Genomic DNA, 24,639 nt, shown 5'->3' on the forward strand with positions numbered 1-24,639 from the left:
GCAGAGCGAAGGGCGTTTTTAATTGGCCAGAGCGGGTAGCGCGCGGGACTTGTGTGGCCTCTGTAGTCACGCGCTGAGGGTAGGCTAGGTCTCTGCTCCTTCCCGGGATTCCTCCTGGGCCCAGCAAGGCCCGGCCCGGTCCCTGAGGCTGGCGACGGCTGCTTCTTGCGTTCGGCTTCCATCCCAATGGAAGAGCTTCCCGGGAAGTCCCTCAGCAGTGCGGAGAAGGAAAAGGTGCCCGGGTTGCGGGAAGGGTGACCCGGGGCTCTAACCCCGCGTGCCTGGTTCCTGAGTCCGTCACGGGAAGTCGCTGCTCCCCTCATGGAGCCTAAAATGCAAGTTGGCCAGACCTAACTTCTAGTGGCACTGCATAAATATTAGGTGTAAAACTTTAAATATAGGTAACCCTAAAGGCCCCCTAGACACCCACCACCTCTTCTACCCCACTCCTGCCCCCGCGCGTAAATCTTTCAGCATTCTTGTGCTAGAGCTCCAAAATAGGTTTATTTTTGGAGAGGGCCATGTTCATAATGTGTGCTCTGGAAGTTGGTTCTGTAATTTCCGTTTTTCTCCATGTTTAGGGCCCACATTGGAAGGGGACGACAAGAAGGAAAAACATGCTTAACACATATAATGAATATCTGTTTGTGTGTTTGCGCATATAAATTTAGTATAGTAGTCTAGTTTGAAAATGCTCTTATTTCTTTCAGGCCGAAAGTATTACTCTCCTGCAAGACTTACAGATTGCTTGCACGTTCTAAAGGTGGTAAAGATCATTTACAAATAAACAAGATAACTCCCCCATGTTGACAAGATTGAGGACAAACAAGATAACTCCCACTTACGGATAAGATTGAGGACAAGACAACATCAGAGGTTGACAGCACAGACACTAGGCCAGTGCTTCCCAACCTTCTTAATCCTGTGACCCTTTAATATAGCTCTTCATGTAATGGTGACCCACAACCATAAAATTATTTTCACTGCTACTTCATAAGCGTAATTTTACTACTGTTATGAATTGAAATGTAAATACATGATATGAACACCTCCCCACTCCCACCCCCCACACAGGTTGAGAACTGCTGCTCTGGCCTCCCAGGGTGGGCATGAAGCGGGTATTAAATGGAACAGTTATAAACGTCAGCATCCTAAAGGAATTGCTTATTCTATGTTCAGTTTGCATATTTACAAAAGGATGGCCATTATATAAAAAATTATTTCTTAGGGTTATTATTGTGAGTTATTGAGTTAGTGGACATTAAAGTCACAAGAGTCCCTAGGGACCAACTGAAGCACATTATGAGAGTATCAGCCATTTTTATTATTGTATGACTGAGAATGGATGGAACTGAGGTGACTTTAGTGCAGAAGTGATGAGTCCACAAAGTGCTCTGGAAAGGGGAGGGGGGTAGAGGGGTAGAAGAGAAGTGATTATAAACAGTATACAGTCTACATTGTTGCTTTCATTGTGGCTTTTTCTGTGTTTGTTTGCTTGTTTGTGGAGTTACTCTTTCTCTGCCTCCCAAGTGCTGGGATTCCAGGTGTTCACCCAAGAGCTGGGTTTATGCAACTGTGAGGATCAAAGTTCATGTTAGATGAGCACTCTGTTAAGTGAGATACTTCTCCAGCAGCATATTCTTTCTTTTTTCTTTTTTTTTTTTTAAAGGAATATACTGAAGATAGAACTCCAATAATTGTCGAAGGGTGAATACCATTTTAAAGGGCAGAAAGATAAGGATGGCTTTGCTGCTGGGAGAATGTTTTCAACCACAGAAGCCAAGGAGACAGAAGAGACTAGAAATTTGGCATAAACTAAACATTTTTAAGAAAGCTTTGTGGAGATGGCCTGCTGTGTGTCTGTCTAGCTGGGAACTCAGCGGTGACATCCCCTAGGTCTCACTGGCTTTCTTCTGTGTATTCTTCAAATATATGAACCCGGTCCACCATAGAGCTTTCCTACTTATGGTTTCTAGAATAGCTCCATAGATGCCATTTTCCCAAGACTAGTTCCTTCCATCAGATAGATGCAAGTGGTAGCCCTCGGAAATGCCTCCATGACTACCCTCCCTGAAGTACCTTCAGGAAGCTAGATACTCGTAACATCCAGGCTAATCTAGTTTTGTTACCAAGTCAAACCTTATTTGTGGTCTTGATTATTACCTGCATTCCTCACTACAAATTGTCTAAATTGCCTTAACCACCTTGTACCACAAGCACCCAGGATAACTGACAGTATGTGTGCCCCGTGGGGTTGTGGGTAACTACTTCAAGTTTCTGGGCCATTAATAGGTAAAGAGCATTTATTGGTTGGTTGACTATGCTAACAGCCCCTCCCTGCTTCTCAGAGTTGTGGGAAGACACAGGACAAAATAGACAACATAGTGTGTGGTGCAGTACATCTTGAGAAGAGCCCAGAGGAAGGGGAGAGTGTCTAAACTGGGTTTGAGCAAGAACATAGAAGTCTGTTCTGCAAACTGAGACTTGAGGAATCCACAGGAATTGTGAAAGGGGTGAATTGCTCCAGGTGACAGGAAGCCATCATGGAAAGATCCTAGGGAGCTTGGTGCTTTGTAGGAACTGAGAAAAGGTCTGAGTGGAGAAACTGCCCTTCCCTGTACTGAGCTGAGCACTGCACACTACACGCAATCTTGGGCCTGCTAAGCTCTGTGTTACCTCTGGTCCCACCTTCCCCCTGCTCAGAACTGCTTATGTTTTTCTTCCAGTTGAAGGAAAAGTTGGCATTTTTGAAAAAGGAATACAGCAAGACACTTGCTCGCCTTCGGGTAAGTGAATCGTATTTTGTCAAATGAAGATGTTGCACAAACTATGTACAAGATTTTGTTGGTTTGGTTTGGGTTTTGAAACAGGGCCTCACTATGTACTCCATTGTGGACTTGACTCATAAACCTGGAGCTTGAAGATGGCTCAGAGGGTAAAAGTCAAGTGAGCTCCATGCCCAGGACTAACGTGGTGTCTTCTGACTTCCACGGAAGTGCTAAGGCATGGGGGTATTCATGTGTGCACATACACCACATACACAGTAAATCAAAATATAATGAAAATAAATAAACCCACAATCCTGCCTCAGCCTTCTGGGTGCTAGGATTCCAAGTGTGCACCACCACACCTAATGGGAAGAAAGGTTCTTGGTGGTGATAAAACTTTAAACAAAATTGATTTCCTGGGCTGCTTTTGTTTTCTCTAGCGTGCCAAAAGAGCTGAGAAGGTTAAGAACTCTAAGAAAGTACAAGATGGTGTGCTCCAGCAGGAAGTCTCACAGCTAAGTCACTCTGGTAAATTGGCCATTCACTTACACTTGCTTTGCATTCATTCCCCAATTGGTTGATGTTATTTTTTCACAGATGCTACAAAAGAAGCAGTAGACTTCTTAAATAACACAAAATTCATGTCTGACAATTCAAACAATACCCTCTGCCTTCCGTTGGACTGCCTGTTTAGTTGTTCTTTTTCTCCTCAAATTTTAGGAACTATTTTCAGTGTTTTAGTATTGAAAAAATGAGTTCTTAAACTTTGAGTTATTTTTTAATTTATTTTTCGTTATAGTGATAATCTTGCCACATAGCCCTAGATGGCTTGGTACTTACAGTGTTTTCCAGACTGTTGGCAGTCCTTCTACCTTAGCTTCAGAAGTGCTTGAATTGCCTGGGCCACCATGTCAGGGTCCAGTCTTTTTGAAAATACTACACGAATAGTCATGTTTCTGTGTGGGTCAGTTTTTGATTCTTTTGTGACTCTACCCAGGAGTAGCCTTAATTGAGTCTCGTTTATATATATTTTCCCCCTTCAGAACCTATAAATAAAAGCTTTCTAAACAACCATCTTGATGAAGAAACTGGAGAAAGCATCTCTGTGTTACTTGATGTTGAACCTCAGTTCTTTAACCATAAAAATGGTCAAGAAATCTGTACACAAAGAGCAGGTGACATCCAAGAACAGGTTTTGCACAGCACCAGCAGCCCTGATGGTCAGAAAGGGCAGAGTACACTTCCCGGGAGAACAAAGAAGCTATGGAAGAAAACACCTGTTTCACAGGAGAAAGGATATTTCCGTGACATTAACTCTGTTATACTTTCTAGTAAGCAACGAAAGACACAGGAAGCAATCAGTAGCAAAAGTCCTAGGTCCCCAGTAATCGAAAAGACTCCTCTTTTAAGTCTGAAGTCTAAAACCCCTGGCCCTCCAGCCCTTGTTACAGGAATTGACGGGGAAAGTGTATTAATTCCACCATCTGGGAAATCAGAGAGGAGTATTGATACACCGGTAAGAGGAAGTACTGTGTCCATAGGGAGTACAGTTCCTTCCTGTACTGCGTCAGACAACAGTCTTCGTCAACACCCTGAGCGTGCGCCTCCTAACAGTGACTGCAAAAGTACTATTCAGGGTCCAGCTTCGTCCAGAAACCTGGAGGTACAAGGCATAAAAATGACTATATTTACAGATAGCCCTTTAGAACATAAAGCTGTGAGTGCTGGTGGTCACCTGCCAGGGAGTCCTAAGTCAGAGGCAGGTAATTCATGTTCTATGAATGATGTCAATCACAGTATCCTGGCGGCAACTGCTACCCAGAACTTTAAATCTTTGGAATCTCCTGGTAACGTTGTTGATGGTGGAAATGTGAATCTTCGGGAAGATGAAGTTCTAGGTTCATCTAGCAGCACTGCAGCACTGTCTCCTCCCCCCACAGAAAGCCAAGTACATTCCTGTACCATGCTTGAAGGCCTTCTGTTTCCTGCAGAATACTATGTTAGAACAACCCGTCGGATGTCAGACCATCAGAGGAAAATAGCTCTGGAAGCTGTAATTCAAAGCCATTTGGGTATCAAGAAAAAAGGGCTTAAAAATAAGAAAAAGGCAACTGAGACTGTAGTCCTCTCCAGTGAAGAAACTGACCAAAGTGGAAGTAGTGTGTTGGCCACAGGCACAGGTCAGTCAAGTTCAGGAAGTCCTCCTCAGAAGCTTCTCTCATCAGCTGAGGTCAGCTCTCCCCCAGGACCTGCTGGAGCTAACCCATCTAGGAAGGCCACTGCACAGGCACTTCGTAGAGGACACAGAAGAAAACGAAAATCAGCCCGAGCCTCCACACTGGATCATTGTCAGCTGCTTTTCCCTCCATGCAGCACATTGGCTGTTAGCCCGTCCCAGGGCAGATTCACCGAGCGTAAGTGTCAGAACGGGTAAGAGAGTTGAAGGTAAATCAGATTGTGTTTGATAATGCTCGACGTGCCGGCTAATCATCACTGTGTAACTGGTGCCTGTAAATGCTGTATAATATTACTTACTGAATCACTGTTCTATACAAGGTAGAACCTTTTATCTTCACCTTCAGTTGAGGAAAGTAAAGCGGGGCGAGGGTACACTGATTTAAATTGCAGAGCTCAAATTGAACCTGGCAGTTCAGTTGTATGTTTGAAAAATTCACATAGCAAAGGAAATACATTGGGTGCTTACTCAAACTAATACCTTTTCAGAGGAAGTAAAATGGAATATGCGTTAGGTAAAACTACAGAAAAGCTCCGTCATGTAATAGAAAGTATAAGAACTTTGGTGGATACCATAGCTGTGGTCTTTGGAATATAAGATTTTGGAATAGCAAGCAAGAATATAACAAGCTTTTATTTATTTTCTCAGAAGTTAATCATACCTGATAAACAACAGAATAATTGGATCGCTGTGGCTCTAGATAGGGAATGGGCAAATACCTGCAAATATAGACAGTGAATCATTTTTTTCACCTACTTGGCTGTGGTGCAGCAACAGACAATATGTGACTTAGCATGTTCTCATAAAGCTTTGTACATAAAAAGGCAGCAACTTGTTATATGCCATTGAGCATAAATGTTTGTATATGAGCTATAATTCATTCAAAAATAGGAAACATGGCTCCCTTCTAAATCAACAATAAAAAAAAGGCTAGGTGTGGCGGTGCATGCCATTAATCACAGCTGAGGTAGAATCAGGCAGGTCTCTAGACCATCCAGAGTTACATAGTGAGAACCTGTCTCAAAAAGAATGAGGGGGAAAAAATGCACACCAATAATATTCTGGAAACTTTTTGCTTGGAGACAGGTTCTTCCTATCTAGTTCAGACTGGCTTTGAACTCAAGATCCTTCTGCCTTAGCTTCTTGAGTGCTGGGCTACCTTCCCTAGTTAGACATTCTTTTTTATACTTTTAGATAGTCTTGTGCAGGGTATGGTGGCACATGCTTTTAATCCCAGCAAATGAGAGGCACGCGGATCTCTGTGAGTTCGAGGCCAGCCTGCTCTACAAAGCAAGCCCAGAACTGCCAAGCAGGCCTCTGTTACACAAAAAAACTCCATCTCAAAAAAAAAATGTCTGTTGTGGAAAAAGTGTCTGTTGTGATTTTATTTTCTTTATGTGTATGAGTGTTTTTGCCTTGCCTATGTCTATGTCTGTGTTCCATGTGCATGCAGTACCAGTGGTGGCCAGGAGAGGCATCAGAATCCCTTTGAGTTTGGAGTACAGATGGACACTAGTGTTCACTTAATTGCTGAGCCATCTCTCCAGTCTCCTGCCATGATTTTAGTAACCTGAGCTACATTAAAAAATCCTTTCTGTTCCCATTATCAAGCTTATTATTCATATGTAAATTTATATTAATAGAGTTGTTTTTAAAGCATCATTTGTTAAAACCTACAATAAAACCTATTTTAATAACATTAAAAAACAGGCCAAGAATTTGGTGCTGCTTTCTGGTTTTGGTTTGTTTATTTTGAGGGGTGTGTGTGTGTGTTTAATTTGAGACATGTTCTCTTTAGCTCTTGGTTGTCCTGGCATTTGCTTTGTAGACCAGACTTTACTAGAACTCATAAAAGTCCCCTTGCTCTGCCTTCTGACTGATGATACTAAAGGGTGTGCCTGCAAATCTCAAGTTAAAGTCTTTAATTTCAAATTAAAGTCTTGGGTCACCATAACCAAGCCTAGTGATACTTTGTTAAGGTCAGAGAAGGGACATGGTGTTTGCTTGTTTGAAGTTGTTTATGTGTGTAGTTTTGTTCATATGACTATAGTGCCTGAAGGGGCCAGAAGAGGATGTCAGAGCCCCTGGAGCTAGAGTTACAGGCAATTGTCAGCTGTTTGTTCCAAGTGCATTGTGGGAATCAAATTCTGGCCTTCTGTAAGAGCAGTACATGTTCTTTTCTTTCTTTCACTCCTTAGATTTATTTATTTTACAACTGTGTGTATATGTGTATTCTTATTCATGTGAATGCAGATGCCTGCAGAGGCCAGAGATGTTGGAGGTGGAGTTATAGGTGGTTGTGAGCCAATTGATGTGCACATTAGGAACCAAACGCAGGTTCTTTAGAAGAGCAATAAACACTCTAAGATATTGCTCCAGCCCCAAAGTACATGTTCTTAACCACTCTCCCAGTCCCAGGGGCATGGTTTTAATAAGGGTGGTAGGATAATAAACAATATCAGTCTTTGAGAATTAGAAACTTTTCTAGATGTGACAATCACATAAAATTAACTGCTGTTTGTTAAGTGGGCAATCCAGTGTCATTTACTGATTCGCTGGGTTCTGTGGTTGTCATCTCTAGCTCAGAAACGTTTTATCACTCCGCAGGGAAGCCCACACCCATTGAGCATTTGCTTCCTAATTACTCTTTTCATTCCCAGTCCATTTGAAACTACCAGTCTACTGCATGATATCTGGGGGATAGATAGGGAGTGTTGTGGACACTTGAGATACAAGGAATTATGTGATGTATGACCTTTGCGTTTTGCACGTTTGTTTTCATGTAGCATATGTCCATGTTGTAGAATGTATTCGTGCTTCCTTCCTTTTGTGGCTGAACAGCTTTCTGGCTGACCAGTCTAGCTGAACTAATGAGCTCCAGGCTCAATGAGAGATCTTGACCTAAAAAAAAGTAAGGGAGGAACCAGGAGCAGATACCACCTAACAATGACCTCTGGTCTCCACATGCGTGTGAACATACACATGTGAAAACATATGTATGTACACCAAAATAATGATTATGCTTTCATTGCAACATGAGAACGAAATCCTAATTTTAAGGCAACTTGTCTTTTCTCACTATCACAGACTTTGAATTACCTGATGAAGACTTTGGGCCTCTTAAGCTTGAAAAATTGAAGTCCTGCTCAGAAAGACTGATTGAGTCTCCTGACTCAAGAAACTGTGGTGAGAGGCTTCCTAGAGAGGGACATCGTGCTACCCTGGAGGAACTGCAGATAGATTTGGAAATGGTAGACGCGGAAGAGGAGCTCACCCTTCCACCAGGAGAAGCACACCATCCAGGGCCAGCCCTGAAAAGGCAGCGTACAAGCAAGGGCCTTTCTTCATCCATAGTGCTCTGCACCCCTGCAGAGACTGCTACACCTAGTGACACTGGCAGGCCCACTGCCTGCCAGTGTTCACCCGCTTTCCCCATCTTGGGCATGACGCCAGGTTTTGGCTTCCAAGCACCCAGTGAGAATGTATCTACTGAAGCTGAACAGACTTTCTGTACATCCCAACCTTCTCCCATGGGAGACATGAGCAGTCCTGCTAACAATAATAATAAACAATGCAACAGTTCAGCCAGCTCACCCAAACTGGATACCAGCCTGCACATGTCAGGTAGGCAAGGGCCACCTGCCTGTGACAGTGACTCTGGCCCCCAAGCAACACCTCTACCCATTGAGTCATTCACTTTCAGAGAAAATCAGCTCTGTGGAAATGCATGCTTCGAGTTACATGAACGTTCCATTGAACAGGTACAATCGTCTCCTTTGTGAAATTTTCTCTGAAAAGATGAAATGTCTTAGTGAAAATGGACAGCATGACTTTCTCACCATTGGCCTCTCAGTTTTTAAAGATTTTTTTTTTTGTATGTTTGAAATAACCTCAGTGTAAACATTATGTTAAGCTCATCCTAGGAAAATTAAGGCTAATTAAATTACATATTTTTTTATATTTGTTTTTAGTTTATGTACATTGATATTTTGCCAACATGTTTGTATTTGTGAGAGTGTCGGGTCTCCTGGGACTGGAGTTATAGACAGTTTGGAGCTACCGTGTAGATGCTGGGTAATAAACCTGTAACTAAAATTGGAAAGGTAGCCAGTGCTCCTAACCACAGGGCCATCTCTCCAGCACCCTAAATTGGGTATTTTAAAAATACAAGGAGGGTCCAGTTCTTTTTGTTTGCAGTGAAATAACTGCATTGCCTTTGTGCTGTGAGTAGAGGCAGCTGAGGTAGCTTTGCTGCTGAGTGAGAAAGGCAAGCATCACATAAAGTAAGCTCACAGTGTCACTTTTATTTCCACAGACTGAAGCCGCAGCTCTTCCTGCCTGTGACCGCTTGAACCCAGGCAACCTACAGTTAGTTTCAAGGTTAAAGGTCAGAAGAATGTCCTCTTATTGTGTGTCATGGATATTACAACAAAACTCTGAATGAGATGATGAGAAGGTTGAAAAGAATTCTATCACAAAACTAATTTTTTGTTTGTTTAATATTATTAAGTATATTGAGAAACAGATGTAGAAAAGTGGATTTTCTTTTTCACAGTATTTAGTTATAGTTATGTTTTCAGTTATCTTCCTGAAATTTATATACCAACTTATTGCCAAGAACAACTTAAGTTTTGTTTGTTTGTTTGTTTTGTTTTTGTTTCTGAGACAGGGTCTCACTATAGGCTGGCCTCAGACTCATAGATCTGCTTGCCTGTGCTGGGATTAAAGGCATGTTCTACCTGACTTATTTTTTTTTAATGAACTTAAGTTCATTTAAATGAGCTGAGTAATTTATTTAAATCAGATATTTGACAGAGTAGGGGATAGTGAGACAAGAGTCATTCATGCCTCTGCTAGTAAATGATGTAATATTCTTCAAGAATCACTTACAATTTATAAGATAATAGGTTGTGTGGTGGCACATTTGTGCAATATCAGTGCTCAGGAGACAAGTAGACCATGAGTGTGAGGCCAGCCTAGACTGCCTATCAGTTTCAAGGTCAGATTGGGCTGTACAGTAAACTCTTTCTCAAGAAAAGGAAAATCCCAATTCTGGGTTTTGATGCAGTAAATGTTTAATTACCTTATCCAGAATGGTCTCTAACCATTGCTGAATATTCTTGGAATGGAAGTGAGACTTTGGAGTCTTTCCCAGTTGAAAACCCCTGGTATTAGAGCAAAAACTTCAAACACATTAGTGCTGCTGCCTGATACTGGCAGATTAGACTCTGAGCTCCTCTGAGGCTCAGATGAACCTCTGAGATTCCTTTTGTATAGCAGGTACATAGAAATAGTACTTATGCTCTATGTCAAAAAGCTGTTCGTGAGTCAATTTTATTTGTTTTGTTTATTTGTTCTTCTCTCATACGTTACACGATGACCAGTCTCCACTCCCTTCATTCCTCTCAGTCGTGGCTCCGAACTCCCTTCTCCTTGAGATCCTCTCCTCCTCTGCCTCCCTTCAGAAAAGAGCAGGCCTCTAGGGATATCAACTGAAGACAGCATAACAAGTTCAATAGGACTAGGCACAAACCCTCATATCAGGCCTGGATGGGGCAACCCAGTAGGAGGAAAAGACTCCAAAGACCAGGCAAAAGAGTCAAGAGACAGCCCCCGACTTCCACTGTTAAGAGTTCCACAAGAACACCAAGCTACACAACTGTAACATTTGGGTAGAGGACCTAGGTCAGACCCATACAGAGTCTGTGATTGTCACTTCAGTCTTTGTGAGTCTGCATGGGTCTTTCTTTGTTGATTGTGTGGGCCAGGTTCTTATGGTGTCCTCTACTTGGATCAATTTTAATACCTTAGATTCAGGTGGAATTCATCATTTTGTTCATATATTCAAGTTTGGATGTTAAAATTTATATGTTACAGTTTTTGTCAATGTTTATATAGCTAAGTCTTTCCGTTCTCCTATCTTTTTAATTTAATTAATTAATTTATTTGAGGGAGGATCTCTTATACCAGACTGGCCATGTTCTCCTGGTATAGCTGACTATGGTCTTGAACTTCTGATCCTCCTGCCTTTCAAGTGGTGGGTGTGCTGAGTTACAGTATGTTCTGTCATGCCGGGTTTATTGGGTGTTAGAAATTGAACCCAGGGCTTTGTACATACAGAGTATGTACAGGCAGGTACTTTGCTAAATAAGCTATATCCCCAGCCATAGTCTTCCATTTCCAAAAGTAATTCTTCTTGCATTTGTCTTTTTTGTTCATGTTTGTTTTCAAAAGCAAATAGTTCTTGATTATACTGATTTGTTTTGTTTTTGAGGTAGGGTCTCAGTGTGTAGCTTAGGCTGGCCTTAAACTGAGGAACCTTGTGCCTCTTATTTCTGGTACTGGGATTACAGACATGCATCACCACACCTGGTTCATTCATTGTTATTATTTTGTTTTCATTGTTTTGTTTGTGTTTTTATTAACTTCTTGGGATGTGTGCTATTTATTTTTTCTGATAAATGCTGTTTTGGCCGTGCTTGTGGGTTTTGACATCCAGTACTCTCCTTATCCTAATCAAAAATGGCATATTGAGCTAGGTGGTGGTGGCACACACCTTTAGTCCCAGCACTCAGCACTTGGGAGGCAGAGGAAGGTGGCTATCTTGAGTTCAAGTCCAGCCTGGTGTGCCAGGACACCCAGGGCCATATAGAGAAACCCTGTCTTGAAAAACCAAAAGGTGGGGGGAGGGAGACATACTAAAGTAGGACATGGTGGTGCACATCTGTAATCCCATCACTTGGGAAGCCAGCCTGGTTTACCTTTCAAGTTCTAGACGAGCCAAGGCTACACAGTGAGGCCCTGTGTTTTGTTTTTTTGTTTTGTTTTGTTTTTGTTTTTGTTTTCAAGTATATGGTACAGGGTTTCAACTTTATTCTCTCTTTAACTCATGAATTGTTCACCAGGATCTTTAATTTCCAAACAGGTCAGTTCTTGTGGACTATATTCTGTGGCTAAATCAGAATGTATTCCATTCTAGAATTACATAATCTAAAACATTTTACTTAGTTCTGAAATTAAGACATATATCATAACGTAACTCTGATAGATGATTTTAGTTTGTTGTTTGTGTGTCATAAAATTTATAAAGCTGCGTAAAACTTTCATTTTACTTAGCTGGTTCTTGTCATCTTTGTAATTCATCACCTTTGGTTCTTGCTCTTCATTAAGCAGAATTTTAACATAATATATTCTGGGTCAGAATCCTTCCAGTTCCTGTTCTGTGGACATGAGTGCCATGTGGTGGGAAAGAGCTGGTGCTAAGGAGCCATGTATCGTAACTGCTTGTGAAGATGTAGTTTCTCTTTGGAAACCATTGGATACTTTGCAGTGGGAAAAAGTTCATACCTGGCACTTCACAGAGGTATGTCCAAGCCATGGTGTACAGAGGTGACTATAGCCAGGCTTTTGGCTACTTTATTGGGTTCTTTTTCCTACCTCCCTACACCACCTCTATCCCTTCCAACACCTATTACTAGGAAGGAGAGAAAGAAGGATAGAGGAGAAAGGGTTCGTAGATCTTTTAGACTACTCCCTGCTAATTAGGAGCGTTGAGTTCCTTGGGGTGAGTTTGGTCTTCAGAAATCTCCAACCAGAAATCTAGCAAACAGCAAAAGCAGCAGTGGGGACAAGCAACAGCAGGGGAGCAGCAGCCACCAGAGTTCCTCTGGGGCTCTAACATTATATACCCTCTCAAAAGTCCCTAGGATTCCAAACATAAATTATCTACAGCTGGCAGAATCACACCCCTTATCCCACACCTGGGATTAAAATAAAAACACCTTCACATAACATAACTGGGTTTTTAAACAGACCAAAATCCTCCCTACAGGTGACAGAATATCTGCCTTCTTAGTGACTAGTAACATTTCTTTCCTCTTTTCCCTGAGGATTACACCCAGGGCCTTATCCGTGCCAAGCCTATTACTGCCGTTGAACTTCGCTTTATCCCCTAAACATAATGATTTTTTTCTTTTTCCTTTCCTCTTTCCCATCTTCTTTCCTTTGTGTATATGTGTATATGTATATGTGAACCTATGCGTTTCGGTTCAAGTACATGTGTTTATGGGGGCCAGAGGACAGCATACATGTCAGTCTTCAGGAGCTGTCCATCTTGCTCTTTGAGACAGGGTCTTGCATTCACTTAGAACTCACTAAGTAAGCTAAGTTGAGTGGTTGTTGAGCTTTAGGGATCTACCTGTCTCCGCCTCCCCAAAGCTAGGATTACAAGTACCTGCTGTTTCACCTGGCCTTTTACATTGGGTTCTGGGGGTCAGATCTCAGCACTTTACTTAGCAAGCTTCCCACTCCTTGATAAATTTTTCATAAAGATTTGTCTTTAAGTGTGTATGTGGATGTTGGGGAGAGTATGTGTATATGAGTGCAGGTGCTCATAGAGGCCAAAGAGTATTTTGGATCCTTACAGCAGTTGTGGGCTGCCTCGGATGCTGGGAACCAAACTCAGGTCCTCTGAAAGAATAGAAGTGATTCTTAGCTGCTGGGTCATCTCCCCAGGTAACCCCAGCTCCCCTCCTGAGGCAGAGTCTCGCTGTGTTGCCCAGGCTGGTCGCAGTCTCAGGAGTTCGGGTAATTTTACTGCTTGAGTTTCTCTCTGCCCTAGAATAAGTTTAAATGGCAGCATAATGCTGTCTTCATCTATGTGCTAAAAATTACTAGTTCTTCTGTAGAGGCATAAATTGCATTAAATAAGCACTTATTTGCTTGGCTTAAATGTATAGTCCTAGCTAGAAGAGGCTGAGATAGTGCATGAGGCCAGTACTTTGAGATCAGTCTTAACAACACAGGGAGACCCTATCTTAACACACTTAAGGTAATTACTAACCTAACTCTTACCAAATATTGCTATTTAATTGTTTATTTGGGGGTTTTGCTAGTGGTCTTATTATGTAGCCTAGGCTGTCCTTGAACTTGGTGATCCCCCTACCTTACCTTCCACAGTACTAGACTTACAGGTATATACTAACCCATCAAGCTCATACAGTTTGAACTGTAGCGTGTAAGGTTTTTGTGAGGTCCCAGGTGTAGTGGACATGTCGTTAATCCCTGCAATTGGGAAGAAGAGGCAGTGAGGTCAGCCTGGTGTACATACTGAGTTCAGGTCAGTCAGGTATATATTCATAAGTAAGACCCTGTCTCAAAAAAAAAAAAAAAAACCAGCCAGGCACGGTGGCACGTGCCTGTAATCCCAGCACTCTGGGAGGCAGAGGCAGATGGATCTCTGCGAGTTCGAGGCCAGCCTGGTCTACAGTTCCCAGCACCTTCATGGCAGCTCCCAACTGTCTGTAACTTCAAGATCTGACATCCTCATACAGACATGCATGTAGGCAAAACACAAATGCACATAAAGTTTAAAAAAGAAATGTGTTTGCTATAGGGTGTTGCTGTGTTCCTCTGGTGATGAAAGTGAAAAGCAAGTCCTGCTGAAATCAGGATGGCCAAGGCTACACAGAGAAAACCCTGGCTTGAAAACAAAACAAAACAAACAGAAACCCAAAACAAAATTAAAAAAGGAAAACAAAACACCAAAGAGGGGATGAGGGGCAGAAGAAGATTTTTCTTGACTGTTACATTTGTTTGACCATTAGAAATAGTCTGGATACCATGAGCATTCAAGAGAATGTGATTACCTGACTCAGGCTTGTAATCCCAGCTATTTAGGAGGCTGAGGCAGGAAGAAGTTCAGGGCCAACTAAGACAATTTAATATGACCCTTTCACAAAATAAAAAGTAAAAAGGCTAGGAGTAACATAAAGAAACATGATAATTTTTTGTAAAATATTCATGAAACTATAAATGACTGAATATAATTTTCTTTTATGTAGATTCCAGTATTACAAATAGTTCCGGTGCCTGATGTTTACAATCTTATATGTGTAGCTTTGGGAAACTTGGAAATCAGAGAAATCAGGTATGCAATTTCTAAGGATTCCACATATGGTCTCTCGCTTGCTCTCACACTCTGCCATCTTTGTTCTCTTTCATTATTTTGAGTGGACATTATAACCCACACTTGGGTCTTAAAAGCAGGGCATCTTAAAAGAAATTGAGTTTCCTGGCTGGAGAGGTAGCTCAGTGTTTAAGGCTACTTGCTGCTCTTTTAGAGGATCTGGGTTGGGTTTCCAGCATCTACGTTGGGTGGCTCACAACTACTTTCAGCTCCTGTTCCAGGAGCTGTGACACCCCCTTCTGGCCTCTCTAGGCACCTACATATACATGGTGCACACACATATATATGTGCACATAACCATAAAACAAAATAAGTACATTTTAAAGCTAATTTAGGGGGACTGGAAAGATGGCTCAGTGGTTAAGAGCACTGACTGCTCTTCCAGAGGACCCAGGTTCAGTTCCCAGCACCTTCATGGCAGCTCCCAACTGTCTGTAACTTCAAGATCTGACATCCTCATACAGACATGCATGTAGGCAAAACACAAATGCACATAAAGTTTAAAAAAAAAAATGTGTTTGCTATAGGGTGTTGCTGTGTTCCTCTGGTGATGAAAGTGAAAAGCAAGTCCTGCTGAAATCTGGAAACATAAAAGCTGTGCTTGGCCTGACAAAGAGGAGATTAGTTAGTAGCATTGGGACCTTTTGCAATCAACAAGTACAAATCATGACATTTGCTGAAGACGAAGGGTAAGAAAAGATTGGTTGGCCTTCACTGTTCTGTAGCAGAGGTTTATCTCAGGATTCAGGGAAAGGGGATGGCTAAGACCCTGATTTTTCTATGCTAAAGGTGTAGTAGCAAGCGTGCATTAATGCCACATTGCGACCAATGAGGAGGATAAAGAGGTGGAAGTCAGGGAAGCCAGTGGAGTGGAGAGGCTCAGTTAATGTAGTTTGTTTTTTCTTTGGCTTTCTTTGAAATTGCTGTTCCATGTGCTTGGTATCCATTGCTTCTTAGCTAAATGTTAGCTAGCTGCAAACATGCATTTGTAGTCCTAAGCTATTTCTCATGTGCTCGACCTGTGTGTTTGTTTAACAGTCACCTCATAGGCACTTCAGGTTCAGTGTACGGAAACAGAACTAAAAGCGTTTTCTCCTTTTATCAGGCCTTTATTGCATTTTTTTTTTCCTAGTTTGTTTTATCTTAGTCCAGGGGTTAAACCCTGGACAATACTCTGCTGTTGCATATTCTCTACTGTTGAGCTATACCCTCAGCCTGTTGTACTTTATTGGTTTTTGTCATTCCTAATAACAGAGGGCAGAGATCTTAGTCGTCATAATTAGTCCTGAACCAAATGGTAGTCCAGGCAAGAGACAGTGCTTCCTTAGATTAAGAAAGTGAACTACCTGTTCTGTACACACGTGTGATTCCAGAAGCTGGGAGGACTGGTGAGAGTTGAAGTCAGCCTGAGCTATATAATGAGTACTGGGCCAGCCTGGACAGCAAGATAACCTTGGCTGTAATCAAACAATCACAAGGAAAGAAGACAGATTTTCGAGAAATAAGCCTGCAGAGTCACTAAACCTGCTGATTAACTCACTGAAGAGGAATAATGACAATAACTGGCAATAATGTCAGTTTTCAGGGTTGGTCACCTGCATAGATTGGTAGTTCAGTCACTGAGGTAGGAATGGGAAAGAATAGACTTAAACAGAGTACTTAACGAATTTAACACTGGCTAGAGTGAATTTCAGGTGATTGTTAACCATGCTCAAGAAGATGAGATAAAAACCTTGTCCATTGTAGAAAATTTAGAACACAAGTCTTCTAGTTAAAACTTTTTTCTGGTGTTCATGTAGTGTTTTGTTATACACAGTCCAGTAATGTGTAGAAGGACTACTTAGGAAATATGTTGGTTCAAAAGTGATTTTCAGTACTGTTTTAAATACAGCAGCAAAGATGAACAGCTTTTGATGCCCCCTGATGAGACTATACTGACTTTTGCTGAAGTCCAAGGGATGCAGGAAGCTCTGCTTGGCACTACCACTGAGAACAACATCGTGATCTGGTAAGCTTTCACTCTAGTCCTCACCTGTATATGTGAACATGCGTCTGTTTTTATAGACTTGTGAAGGCTGGGTATGCTGGTCATGGGCAGGGTGGTATAACCTGTAAGCCCAGAACACTGGCGGCTGAGCAGAGGAGGCTGATGGATCACAGCCGGGTACGTGGAAAGACCCTGCCTCAGAGAAACATGACTGTGGTCATCTTTTTCACTGTTGAGGCTTTCTCCTTTTGTTATCAAGAAAATGAATCCAGATATGTGAAAAAGAACAATATGAGTTAACCAGTAAACTAGCTGCCATTCTAGAGAGTCTTGATGCATTTCCACTCTGCCATGGTGGCTCACAACTATCTGTATCTCCAGTTACATAGGACTTTATGTCCTCTTCCTACAGACATACATGCAGGCAAAACATCCACATAGAGAAATTTAAATTAAAAACAAGATTTAAAAAACAAAAACGAGGTTGTCATTTGCCTGATATGTGCAAGGCCTTGGGTTCAATCCTTACTACTACAAAATAGATAATCAGTAAATCAGTAAAATTAAATAAAGAGAACTGTGTGGTGAAAACTTGGAGCTGTAAACTGTGTGCAGCTCTGTGATAAACTGCTACCACACGGTTGTTAAGGTCTGTAGGTTCTGTCACGTGGGTTCTTGCCTTCCGCGTCCACAGGCTAAGGATAGAACAGAAATGGTAACGGTCGGAGGAGAACAAAGTGGGGTAACGGTGTGGAGTAGATTTCTCATTCCTTCAGCTCTAAGCCAGATTGCATGTCCCATTTGGACCACCAGGTAACTTAGAGCTTGCTAGAGGGAGAACCTTCTATCCTGTTGATTTACAGAACCAATGGATAGAGTTCAGGGTAGCTAGCAGATAGCAAGTAGGAAGAAATGTCTCAAGAAATTGACAAAGAAGTGCTGCTAGGGGTGGGGTCTTCATTCAGTGTTCCCCTCAAAAACAAGATGACCCGAATTTGATCCCCAGAACTCACATTTAAAAAATTCGGCCATAGAGGCATGCAACCTATAACCCAGCTCTGTGGGAGCAGAGAGTGGGGTCCCTAAGGCTTACTGTCTGTTCAGTTTAACCTATTTGGCAAATTCTTGGCCAATGAGACATTCTATCTCAAAAAACAATGGATACTGAGGTGTGGCTCTGTTGATAGAGTGCTTACCCAGCATGCAAGCAGCTCAGGGTTTCCATCTCCAGCACCAAATAATTACTGTATATTGTGGCACATTTCTGTTATGTTAGCACTGGAGAGGCAGAGGCAGGAAGATCTCTGAGTTTGAGGCCAGCCCTGTCTATATAGAGAGTTTGAGACTAGTTAGGGCAATATAATGAGACCCTACCTCAGACAAAAACAAGGTAAGGTGAGGGAGGTGGTGAAATGACTTAGCATGTTGAATTCTTTCCCTGTAACCTACCTATACATGGAAGTCAAGAGCTGCCCCAACAGAATTGTTCTCTAACCCTCTCATATGCACAGTGGCAAGTGCATACTACCCGCAAGTGTATTTTATGTACATACACTCATACATATATACATAAGAGTAAAACAAATTACAAGGTAGCAAAAGGAAACCCAAATTTTCCTCTGCTCTTTGTGCACACTCAAACACATGAAAAAGGAACCTTAAGTTCTGAGTATAATGATTACTTAATTATCTGTTACACTTACTATGTTTTGTTTTGAAACAGGGTCTCCCTTAGTAGCTAGGCCGTGCTCAAACTCAACTGCTTTCTTGCCTTAGTGCCTGAGTGGTGGGATGACAAGTGTTCATTACCCTCCTGGCTCTAGCTGGCCCTTTAAACTACTTGGAACAGGTAAACTGCAAGCAGTTCCCTTAAAGCTTAAAGAGTTAACTAGAATTTCAGCATTTGGAGTTTGAATTCAGCTGAATTAACTGTTTACTAGAACAAATAAATAGCATCGCTATTCCTCAGAAGAACCTAAAAGAGTGACAGTTTGAAAATACTAGCTATAAGAAATACATTAATATTTCCTAGCATGCCTTCTCTCTATTTTCTCCCATTCGTAGCTGGTAGAGTGGTGTATGGGTGTTCTTGGTTTATTGAAAAAGGGTCTCACCGCAGCCCAGACTGGCCACTGACTCACATTCCTTCTACGTCAGCCTCCCAAGTGCTACAATCACAGATGTGTATCACCTGGCTGTATCCTTAATGCCCATCTTAGCTCCTTGCTTAAGTAAAAGGGCTCAAAATGTATTGGTTGTGCCATCAACAAGGAACTGTCATTGACCTATTTTTACTCATTTGTTTGTTTATTTTCTTTCAAGACTGTCTGGCTATTGGGTCCAGGCTAACCTGGGATTCATTATGTAACCCATGCTAGTCTCAAATGTATGATCTTCCTGCCTCGGTCTCCCAAGTTCCATGATTACATGAGTGTGTCACCATGTTCAGCTAGTGTTTATATGTGTTATTTGTTTGCCTTTCCTATTCAATTTCTGATCTATTATATTTCTGAAGTGATCCCTGTTATTATAGTTAGTATTTGAGTAGTTTGTGTGTATAGTTGTTGGTCAGAGGACAACTTCTTGAGCATTGTTTTTGAAGCAGGGTCTGTGTTTCTCTTGCTGTGCTTAAATTCCAGCCTATCTGGCCTCTGAGTTTCTTATTGATTCTTATTGTTTCTTATTGTCTTTCTTTCCCATCTCTTGTAGGAGAGTTGGGACTGCAGATGCTTGCCATTGTATCAGGCTTTTTCAGGGGTTCTGGGCATTGAACTTGGGTCATCAGGCTTGCCTACCAAGAGCCTTTACCTGCTGAGCCTTCTTTCTGGACCTCAGATGGTTGTTTATCATCATCATCATCATCATTATTATTATTTAAGATCTAGGGCCAGGCATGTGGTGCTTGCTTTTAATCCCAGCCCTGAGAGGCAGAGGCAGGTGGCTCTCTGTGAGGCCAGCCTGGTATACAGAATGAGTTCCAGGACAGCCAGGGCTGTTACACAGAGAAAAGCTTTCTCTCAAAAAAAAAAAAAAAAAAAATGCAAATATTTCATTTTGATTAAGCTATATTTAATGAGTCTTTAAAACATTAAAGAGACAGTTCTGTACAATTCTCTTTGAAATGCAGAGATGAATCAGGTGTCGCAAGACTCCTAAAACCTCATAAGTAAATAAGATTTTACAATAAGTTTATTTACAGTTCAGAGAAGTTTGAATTGAGACAGGTTTGGATAAAGATTTTGGCATTTAGGGAAAAGCATTGAGTAAGTATAGACCACGCACTAACTTCTGTAGCTAATGAAGTATTCTGCTATCTTGGACAGGAACAATCTTAGTGTTTTTACATACAGTCCCTGCCCAAAGAAAGTTCTACATCAGGTGAATGAATGAATGAACATGTTATATTCTGTTGTAGCATATAAAACGAGACAGAGGCAGTTCTATAGGTAATGAAAAAAGAAGGATGGCTGTGAACTAGTGTAGACAGAAGAGTCTAAATTGAGGTCCTGCAGATTAGAGGAGCAGGCCATGATCTAGGTCTTAAGGAGTGGATGTGGGTTCCCCAGCAGTGGGGGAGGACTTTGGAAGGGGTAACCTGAGAAAAGGTATGGGGCCGGGGGAATATATAGTTTGTTGGAGAGGGAACAGTTGGCAATAATGTAGTATTGCAGCCCTTGATCCGCAAGGTTAAAAGTGTTATTGATGGAAAGCTTTCCATCAATACAGTGATATGATGGAGCAGTTACCAACATCACAGACCCCGGCACAGATGAGGAGTGGTTCCAACAAATGCTGTGCTTTATCTTCACTGTCTTCATTTTTCCCAGATTTTATTCTACATGAGTCTCTTGCTCATGCCATTATTTTGGACCAGCTCTGATATGAATAAATAAAGTACAAACGTAGCTGTAAATTCTTTTTAGAGTGTAATTTGGTAATATGGTAATTCTCAGTAGGAAACGTAAACCATAAGCATAACAAGAGTGAGCTCTTATACCTGCTGGAGAAATGGCTCCTATACACCCATACCACTGGGCAGACAGTTCACAGCTACCTGGACTCCAGTTCCAAGGGATCCAATGCTCTCTGCCCTCTACTGCCACTGCATGCAAGTGTCTTAGATACAGACAAGCAAGCATACCTGAATGTATAAATAAAAAGATGTAAGGGCGATGGCAAATCATGTTGAGTGGTGTAACTTGTAGCTGGCTTCATTTCAAGCACGGGGAGATGGTGGAGAATGTTGAGTAGAATGGGAAGAGATTATCCACAGTGGTGTAGCAGAGTCTACCCAAGGCTAAACTGTCAAGTTCAATTTTTGGCAAAGTTAACCTGTCACTTACTTTCAATAAGGGTATATAACATGGTGGTGTATGTCCTTAATTCCAACACTCAGGAGGTAGAGTCAGATGGATGTCTGTGAGTTTGAGGCCAGCTTGGTCTACCTAAAGGATTGCTGATTAGCTTGGGTCACTGAGTGAGAGCTTATCTCAAAAAAAAAAAGAAGTAATCTATAAAATATGGCTAGACAAAAGTACATGCTCTGTTCCTTAGTGTCTCCTTTTGCCACCTTCCTAAATAGTTTGTAACAAATTAAGAACATTATGTGTGAACCAGGCATGGTGGTGAGGGCTTGCTGTAGCTGGAGGAGCACAAGTTTGCGGTTAAATAGTGACAGTGTATCTTAAAAAGGAAAAGAAGTATACTATGTGAAACTTATTTTACTGGAAGAATGTCATGACCTCATTTATTTTGATATCTAAGGAATTTAAAAACTGGCCAACTCCTGAAAAAGATGCACATTGATGATTCTTACCAAGTTTCGGTCTGTCACGGAGCCTATTCTGAGATGGTGAGTAGTGACCTAGGGCTACAAGGTGTTTATTTGTGTTATAGATTGGTCTCATCAGGGAAGAGAATGACAGCTCCAGTCGTCATGCCTTCCCTGTTCTCTTTTTTCAAAATTGGATGGCAGTGTGCTTTGATTTGGCTTGGCTTGGCTTTGTTATGAGACGGGGTCTTGTGGAGCCTAGGCTGCCCTGAAACTGCCTCCATATTGAGTAAGATGACCTTGAACCTTGAACACTGCCTCTACCTCCAGGGCTGGGATTGCTGGCACATGACAGGTACTCTGTTGACATAGCTACATTCCTAGCCTGTTTGTTCTTTTTTGAAATCTGTGAATGAAAGTGTTAGTACAGTGTGATTGCTTGTTATGTTTTCTACCTGTATGACTTAAATACCCACATTCCAAAATATGAATTTTGTTCTAAAAGTATTATCCCTATTATCAAACTTAATGCCTAACTACTTAACAAGAAAAAGGGGGGAAAATCACAATATAGCCCTGATTGGTCTAGAACTCAGTATGTAGTTCAGCCTGTCTCAAAATCTTGAGTCCAGCTTTTATAATCTGCTAAAAGAAGGCTGAGTTTGTTTCTAGAATTTACCTGTTTTTCATTTAAGTAATTGACATATTTGGTATAATTACTCCTAATCACTGACCATTTAAACAGGGAGAGGTCTTACGTGGGTTTTTCCATACAAACCATAAATGATGCTTTCTTTTTTGTTACTTTATGGGAATTCTGAGATTTCAGATTACAAATGAATACTTTAAATTTGAGGGCTCCTTGTACGTGTCTCTACGACCTCCTTCCTTGTACCAGCCTTTTCCCAATGGATGGCATGAAGTGTGTCTGAAGTATAGGAACCTGATTAGTCATCTGGATTCATGTACAGCAGTACTGGTGAGGATCTAGAAGACCAGTGTGGAGATCATGTCAGCTGTTGCTATGTGAACAAAGGGAGGCCAGTGGTTATATCTTGCATGTTGAAGCTTCTGTTGACGGTTCCTTTTGCTTTGGTTTTGTCACCACTGTCAGACATACTCTTGATAGTCTGCCTGATTATTTCTTTCCCCCATCAGGGCCTCTTATTTGTTGTTCTGAGTCATCCATGCGCCAAAGAAAGCCAGGCCTTTGGAAGCCCCATGTTTCAGCTGCTGGTGATTAACCCTAAGACAGCTCAGAGTGTGGGTATTCTGCTATGCTCCCTTCCACAAGGACAGGCTGGGAGGTAAGTGTGTGACTGCTGCTCAAGGGGGAGGTGTTTTGGAAGATACTGTGCAAATATGAAAGCTGGATATTTCTGTGTCACTAGACTTGAGTAGAGTAGAACATGAGATGCTAAAGGCTGTTGGGCTAGAGTTGTTGCTCAATGGTAGTTTTTTTATAGGGGGGCCAGGTTAAGACAGGGTTTCTCCGTATAGCCCTGGCTGTCTGGAACTTGTACTGTATACCAGACTGTTCTAGAACTCAAGAGATAGCCTGCCTCTGCTTCCCTGTATAGGGACTAAAGGCATGCACCACCAGTGCCTGGCTTAAAATATTGTCTTAAATATTTTTTATTGTTTTTTTAATTATCTCTGTGTGTGAAGTCTGTGAGCATTTGGTGGACAGAGATCAACTTTCAGTAGTCACTTTTCTCTCCATCATGTGGGTCCCAGGGATTAAGTATGGGTGTGGTGTTTAGTGCTGCAGAGTGTTACTGGGCCATTTTGAAGCCTTTGGTGTGAGATCTGACTTGTCTCCTCTTCTTTGTCTCAGGTTCTTGGAAGGGGATGTGAAAGATCATGTTGCGGCAGCAGTCCTGACTTCTGGGACAATCGCCGTTTGGGATTTGCTTCTAGGTCACTGCACTGCTCTCCTCCCTCCTGCCTCTGACCAGAATTGGTCTTTGGTTAAGTGGTCAGGTATAGATTCTCACTTACTGGCTGGACAAAAAGATGGAAATATATTCATATACCGCTACTTGTAAAATTCAAATCGTTTTCTGGGTATTTTGTCTCCTAATAGTTTTTTTGAAACAAAATACAATGAATGACATTTAACATGATTACTTGCGTGCATGTCCCACAAACTTAATTTTATTCTGATGGTGGCACTACTGACTGAATATTTGTTTATGTTTGCCCTGAAGTTAATGGTTTTAAGTCCATATTTGCACATTTGCTATTATAGGGGTACATAAGCAGTAAATGTTAATAAATACTTATTTTGATACATTCTGCTTGGCATGTTCTATTTTTTTCCCAGTCTGTTCAGATCATTTCAAAAATAAGAATTACTGAGAAAGATAGCTCAGTCAGTGAACTGCTCCCATGTACCAAACTTCAGTTAACTTCAGTTACAGTGACACAGCTGTAATTCTAGCATTGGGAAGGCAGAGATAGCCAGACGTCTAGGGCTCACTGAGTAGCCAGGCTAACCTAATTGGCAAGATACAGGCCAGTGAAAGACCCTGTCTCAAAGAGAAAACAAAAGGCAGATGACAGCTGAGCAACAGCACAGAAGGCTGCTCTCTGGCCCCGTGTGCACTGGTCCATGTGCAGTACACAAAGGTTACTGTGCAGCTAGAACATGAGACTACTTCAGCCAGCAAAGGATACGCTGTACCTCTTGCTTAAGTGTTTTTAATTTACACATGTACGCAATATATTTTGATTATATCTAACCTCTTATTTATTCATTTTGTTGTCTTAATGTGTGTGTGCATGCACACATACACACATGCATGCCACAGTGTTCTTCTTAAAAGTCAGAGGACAGCTTACAGGAATTGGTTCTTTCCTTTCACTGTGTGGGACCTAAAGATTAAACTTGAGTTGTCACCTTTTATC

General features: G+C 41.7%; 1 protein-coding gene across 1 annotated transcript; it reads left to right on the top strand.

Moving 5' to 3' along the window:
* The first annotated feature begins 45 nt into the window (after positions 1 to 45).
* Palb2 (partner and localizer of BRCA2) lies at positions 46 to 23,987 on the top strand. Its single transcript, XM_021640644.2, has 13 exons — positions 46 to 234; positions 2,727 to 2,786; positions 3,209 to 3,296; positions 3,812 to 5,182; positions 8,092 to 8,765; positions 9,320 to 9,391; positions 12,206 to 12,367; positions 14,847 to 14,932; positions 15,499 to 15,660; positions 16,863 to 16,979; positions 21,723 to 21,810; positions 22,888 to 23,036; positions 23,567 to 23,987. Exons 1-13 carry the CDS (start codon positions 187 to 189, stop codon positions 23,775 to 23,777), a joined length of 3,288 nt encoding a protein of 1,095 aa, XP_021496319.1. The 5' UTR covers positions 46 to 186; the 3' UTR covers positions 23,778 to 23,987.
* Positions 23,988 to 24,639: the final 652 nt, after the last annotated feature.

Source organism: Meriones unguiculatus, chromosome 14 (assembly GCF_030254825.1).
Source record: "Meriones unguiculatus strain TT.TT164.6M chromosome 14, Bangor_MerUng_6.1, whole genome shotgun sequence".
NCBI lineage: Eukaryota > Metazoa > Chordata > Mammalia > Rodentia > Muridae > Meriones > Meriones unguiculatus.

What these genes read in the sequence shown, in the direction of transcription:
- Palb2 (XM_021640644.2), top strand. Translation starts at nt 187, where the DNA reads ATGGAAGAGCTTCCCGGGAAGTCCCTCAGCAGTGCGGAGAAGGAAAAG. An exon ending in AGACACTTGCTCGCCTTCGG is followed by an intron (nt 2,787 to 3,208) that starts GTAAGTGAATCG and finishes TGTTTTCTCTAG; the next exon opens with CGTGCCAAAAGAGCTGAGAA. An exon ending in AGTTAGTTTCAAGGTTAAAG is followed by an intron (nt 9,392 to 12,205) that starts GTCAGAAGAATG and finishes ATTCTGGGTCAG; the next exon opens with AATCCTTCCAGTTCCTGTTC.